This window comes from Cebus imitator, unplaced genomic scaffold (genome assembly GCF_001604975.1).
Source record: "Cebus imitator isolate Cc_AM_T3 unplaced genomic scaffold, Cebus_imitator-1.0 Scaffold146, whole genome shotgun sequence".
In the NCBI taxonomy this organism is placed as follows: domain Eukaryota; kingdom Metazoa; phylum Chordata; class Mammalia; order Primates; family Cebidae; genus Cebus; species Cebus imitator.
Genome location: NW_016107461.1, coordinates 1,658,860 through 1,664,859, shown reverse-complemented (window position 1 = coordinate 1,664,859; position 6,000 = coordinate 1,658,860). Strand labels below are relative to the sequence as shown.

General features: G+C 43.3%; 1 protein-coding gene across 1 annotated transcript in view; it reads left to right on the top strand.

Annotated features, from left to right (window-relative positions):
• The first annotated feature begins 555 nt into the window (after positions 1 to 555).
• ANKRD50 (ankyrin repeat domain 50) overlaps positions 556 to 6,000 on the top strand; it is a 49,559-nt gene continuing 44,114 nt past the window's right edge. The window contains exons 1-2 of the mRNA XM_017542745.2: positions 556 to 845; positions 1,994 to 3,255. Of these exons, the coding sequence (XP_017398234.1) occupies positions 2,744 to 3,255 (512 nt within the window). The 5' untranslated portion in view covers positions 556 to 845; positions 1,994 to 2,743. The remainder of the gene's footprint in view (positions 846 to 1,993; positions 3,256 to 6,000) is intronic.

Here is a 6,000-nt window from a genome sequence, read left to right as displayed (position 1 = left end):
TCAGCCAAAGTAAAAGCATCCCTGGAATTTAATGGACTGAAAGAAGACCAGACCACTGAGGGGCAGAACGGGGCCTGAAGTGGCTTTGGAAGCAAGCGGTTAAGAGAGAGGCAAGAGGGTTGAGCAGAGAGGCAAAAGACAATCTCCCCCTGCCCAACTGCCCCTCCCAGGAGCAGACACGGCCCCAACAGCCGGCGATTCCCTCCGGCCTGGAAGACAAAGGAAGGATCAGGGCCCAGTGGTGACGGGGAGGGTGGGGGCAACCACTCGCGTGAGCACGGGGACGTGAGAACGCAGCCCCCGCCCCGTTCTCCGCCTCCTCTAGGAAAGGCGGGGCCCCAACACCGCCCCGGGACGGGTCTCCCCGTAGCGCCGGTAGCAGATCCCAGGCGCCCGCACACGCCCAGGCACAGGCTGCGGCGGAAGGGCGCGGTGGGGGAGGGGAGAAACGCGGGGGCGGAGCCGGCGGGCAAAGAAAGGCTGAGCAGCGGGCCGGGGGCGGGGCCTGGGCCAGGCGGGCGGGGCCCGGAGCGGGGCGGGGCGGAGCCAGCAGGCCGGGGGCTGCCGTAGACAGTCACTGCCCTGACGGTGGCGGCGGCGGCGGTGGGCCGGTGGGGGTTGGAACAAGCACGACTGATTCTGCTGGGAAAGCTGGAACTGGCAGCCACCGGGGACAAGAAGAGGATCCGGAGCTGGGAGTGTGCCCCGGACCCGGCGGAGGAGGCGGCTGCTGTTGGAGTCCCGGGAGCGCTGCTGGCGGCGGCTTCTCAGCGAAGCCAAGTGTTTGAGACTGAGAGTCCGCAGCAGCGGCGGCGGCGGCGGCCACGGAGGCAGCTAGGGCCGAGGTAACCGGGGGGCGGCAGCGGCGGTGGAAGTGAGGCTCCTCCCTCGGGTTGGAAGCTGGGAGGCTGAGGCCGGGGCTTGGTCCTGTCCCAACCACCCACCCTCTCCGGCCTCGAGCCCCAGATTTGCCCTCTTTCCTCGCTCTGCAGTCGGCCGGGTGGGAGCGGGAGCGGGAGCGGGAGCGGGATACGGGGCGGGAGGCGACCCCTCGTCTGGGATTGGCAAGGACCTCGGGCACCCCCTCCCCCTTCAAAAGACACACCCCAATCTCGGGGCGGGGCGGGGTGCAGAGGCGCTCCCAGCCTCAGGAAGGGCAGACCTCGGCGTGGAGGCTGCACCTTCGCTCGTGGCCTCTCCGAGGTGGCCCCCCTGTGGCTCCTCGGGGAGGTTCAAACCCAAGGTGCTTCCCTGCGCTGGGAATCCCGGAGTTCCTTTTGTCTGTCAGCTGAAACTGGAGGCCGGACCTGTGGGCAGACACCCACTAGCACCGCAGCACTCTACTCTTTATCCCTTTTCTGCCTTGGAAGGAATTTCTCCCTCGCAGCCTATTCTCGCCAGAGTGGTAGCTTTTATCCCTGACCTCCATCCTTGGCCCAGAAGAAGGGAAGATTCACATTTTACTTGTGTTTGATTTATCATTCATATAAGAACTATCATCCTTCATTTTTTTTTAAGCTGTTTCCCATCCAACTGCGATCCTGGTAATCTTCCCCTAGATTTTTGCAAACTATCAACAAAGAAGTGTGCCTGGAGTAGTAGACAGTCCTTGACTGACTGGACTGTGTAAGTTAATAGAGCTTCCGTAGCTGGCGCTGTTCTACCAGTCTATTGGGAATGAGCGTTTTGGCTGGAGTTAAGGACTGTATGTACGTAAAGTATCTCCCCCACCCCTTGCTATGGTAAAGTTGAAAAAATCTTGGATAACTTGATTGAAATGCGGTTGTTTGGGAAGCGTAACAATGGGGAAGGAAAATGCAGAAAGGAGAATGTGATTATTTCAGGGGTATTTGTCCAACTTTTTGAAAGTGCCAAAGGTGAAGTACATGGATTTTTGAGACTAAGTTAACTGGTAAATTGCAACTTTTATTGACCTTAATAAGTTTTTAACATATGATGTTTTGCACTGAGGTTTTTGTTTGTTTTATTTTAGTTACTTGTGGAAATTTTTGATTACCTGGACGTCTTAAAACCAAGAAACCTGTGAACAGGTTCATTACGAATCTGGTGTCTTGAAAAATGCATTTTATGAATGCTTTGAATTAAGAAGGTCTGTCATTTCTGCCACATAAGAGACTCTAATCTGAAACAGTGCCCTGGCAGTTGCCCAGATGCCTGAAACTGGCAAGATCTAGTACTCTGAGTGATCATCCTTCGACGAGAAATACAGAGCTACTTACATTCTGTACCTCATACCGTATAAGTGTAACCTCTCTGATGGCATTTAATGCAATGGACCTCTTTTCTGAATCTAATTGTCAGATGCAGAATTAACACTTGGGATCTGGAGAAGCATTTTGTACAAATTGAAAGATTGGGTTTTTTCTTTAGTTTTCCAGATGTATTGTCTCGTCTCTGTTCTTGAAACATCCACAATCACATAAACTCCGGTTATAGCCATGGAGTTATGTGACTCATTAAAATGTAGGAAAAGTGTTGCTGAGCTGTGGAATCAGGCATTTCTCCCTTAGTTCAACAACTAAACTAATGTATAGACTATTAATCAAGAATAAGGAACCAAATAAAGTCATGCATGTTCTGGTGACAAAGGAACTCTGTGGTTGTTGAATTTTTTTAGTTACTCTGTCATTCAGTCAACTTAATATGCATCTTGTGTCATAATGGATGGAAAAACCTGTGTTGATGTATCCAGACTCTAGCAAATGAAGATTAAAAGCCTGTTATGACTAATCCTTGGGAAGAGAAAGTCTGCAAAATGGCTCAAACCAGTTTACTGCAAGGGAAGCAATTTTACTGTAGGGAGTGGGTTTTCCACAAGCTTCAGCATTGCCTCCAGGAGAAAAGTAACTGCTGCAATAGTGCTGTCAATGCACCATCACTTGTAATGAATTCTGGGAATAATGCTAGTGGTCTCTCTGGAAAGGGAGCTGCTTGGGGTGTGTTGTTGGTAGGAGGGCCTGGCAGTGGCAAGACGGCCCTATGCACTGAACTCTTATGGCCAAGTTCACCTACAAGTTTGCAGAGAGGTTTACATCGCCAAGCTTTGGCCTTTCATTTCTGCAAAGCCCAGGACTCTGACACTTTGTGTGTTGGAGGGTTTATTAGAGGTCTAGTATCCCAGATCTGCCGCAGTGGACAACTCCCAGGATATGAAGACAAGCTAAGGGATCCAGCAGTCCAAAGCCTCTTACAGCCTGGCGAGTGCGAGAGAAACCCAGCAGAAGCATTTAAAAGGTAACAATAAAAATGTCATGGTGTTCAGATTTCTATGCTGAAATTAAATTAATTTTTAATTGTAGTTTTTTGTTTTTGTTTTTTTAACTTTGTGGGGTACTTTTACTAGTGCCGTACATTTGGCCTTAATCTGAAGTTATGAATATACCTGCTTACTTTGAATATCAAAAGAAGTAAAATTTAGGTTTTTGTATAGCACAGCATATGGATTAAAAGCGTATCTCAATTTTATTTAACAACAAAATGTTACTTATATTACCTATAAATGGTAAGAGAAATTTTTTCTTAGGGTAGAGAAGCACATTTAGCTGTCTGGAAATAGGTTACATTTTCAAAGGGGAAACTATACGTGGAGCTGAACTTAGAGTAGTTATCAGTATAGCATGTAGTATCTTTTTTTTCCTTATAGTAGTAGTATTTCTTTAAATAAGAAAGGTTTTCCTTAAAAGAGATTATTGGCCATTGAGAATCTGAAGAAAATTTGTTAATGAGTTTTGGGATTTATTCCCTTATTAATTGAAAAGCCAAGTGATATTTTGATATTTTGAAGTATGTGAATTTATAAAATAGTGAAAATTTGAGATCATCTTATTACTTTTACTTTTAGCTGGTGGTACAAAGAAAGTGTTTTTTCCTAACTTCAACAAAGCTTTTTTTCATGGTAAATGGATTGGTCCAAGAAGTGAGCAAGTTGCTTTTCAGAGTGGTTTCAGATTCAAATCTGTTCAAGAAAGCTTAATTCCTTGAAAATATATTTTTTTGCATATCATGCCTCCGCTCTTTGTAAAAGCGCAGGCAAATTGTTAGTTTGTGCCTCACTTCTGCTTGAATTACCCATTTTGCCATAAGCTTTTTCTCTTCTATAATAACATTCTTAGCAGGCAAGTTTGTTCTCCAAAGATTCTGGTATACTGTGCACTGGAGGTTTTGTGTGCGTGTGCGCGTGCGCGCGCGCGTGTGTGTGTGTTTGTGTGTGTTGTGTGTGGTGGGGCTCTCTTCTGTGTGACTGTGTTTCTAGGAGAGATTTGAATTGCTCTGAAAAGAGTGATATTTGTCTTTATAGTACCCTCACATCTAATGGGGTGAAATCTATAAATTTGGGAAATAATATTGAAAATATTTAATAGTAATTACAGTAAGCAGAATGTGTCAATCATTATTCTAAATGCTTTACAAATATTAGACCATTTAATCCTCATAATAATCCTGTGAGGTAGTTACTACTTCCATTTATAGATGAGGAAATTGAGGTACAGAGAGCCTAAGTAAATTGTCCAAGGTTACAGACTCATAAGTGGCAGGGCTGAGATTTTTTAAGAGTGTCTGTGTGTGTGTGTGTGTGTGTGTCAGTAATCTTAGAAATTCTTAGGAGGACTTGATGGGAAGAGGAGAGGTTTAGAAGGTTATATGTGTCAAAGTTGGAGAACGGGAGTTGTGTCACAGTGTGGTTTGAGTGTGGATTTTCAGGTTACCCATATAGTGATAGAGGGCGTGGCATTCTAGAATGAGAATTATGGATGGTACAGAATTCAAATATGGGAGGAGTTTATTAAAGTCAACCAAAGGGATGTGTCTTTGAGAGGTGTGATATTCCTGAAGACTCTTTAATGTGTACATGTAGTGCAGTTATACTCAAGGCAAATCTATTATCTTTTGTTGTTAGCCATCAAAATAAGTGTTAAAACTGTTGTATCATTCTTTAATTAATGAGGGAACCTGTTACATAGTTGATGCCTGCGACGTGTGAGATGCAAGGTTTGATGGAGAGTATTTAGTATGGAATCACTGTATGGAATAATGTATTCTTTAATATAAAACTATACCTTTTAATAGAATTAAAGTCTGTACATAAGCAACTCTTTTCCCTTTTTCTGAAGATACTAGTGGCAGAGCTGAATTTTCATTTTTTTGTGATAATCTCATAAGCTATTTAGATTTATTGGCACTTACCAATAACTTTCGAAGCGCTTAGTCTGAGGCGAACTTAATCTAATGTAGCCAAAGTATGTAATTTATAATTTATTGGAATTCTTATATAAATTTCTAATACCTAAATGTTCAATATTTAAAAATCATGTCTGATTACTATATTTTTGATATATTCTGATCCTAAGCATAGCTTTCTCTATGGTATCATAGATTTTCCTGAAAAATAATTCTTTTATTCAATTGTTCCTTTCGTTTTTTTTTTTTTTTTTTTTTTTTTTTGTATGATTCTCAGTTTTTAACTAATTGAAGAGGAAGAAGCAATTAGAGCTGTGTGTAAAAACCACACCAGTCCTGCCTCTCTGATTTATAGGAGCCAATCACTTTGCATTCCCAGTCTACACTTTAATAAAAGAGAAGGCTTAGTCTTTCCACTTGGACCATTTTGGTGCTCTTCACTGATTTCTTACTGGATTTTTCAAAAACCTGTGTCACTTTCTTTCTTCATCATTACAGTAATTGATCATGATATTAATTAGGTAACTATGGTATTGGAACATTCTTTTTGATCATTGATAGAGACACATTTTTGTTAAAACCATGAAGCTGTAATACAGGTATATTCACATGCAAACCTGAGAGCACAATTCGAAGTTAAAAAGATATATGTTTGTTTTGTGTGTGATATTAGATAACCTAGGCCTCGACATTTGGCCAAATAATTCAAGGTTCTATTAGTAGAACCTTGTCCTACTGATATTGTAGGTTCTATTAGTGATTGACAGATTTCTTAAATAAATCCATTAGAGAATTTTAATA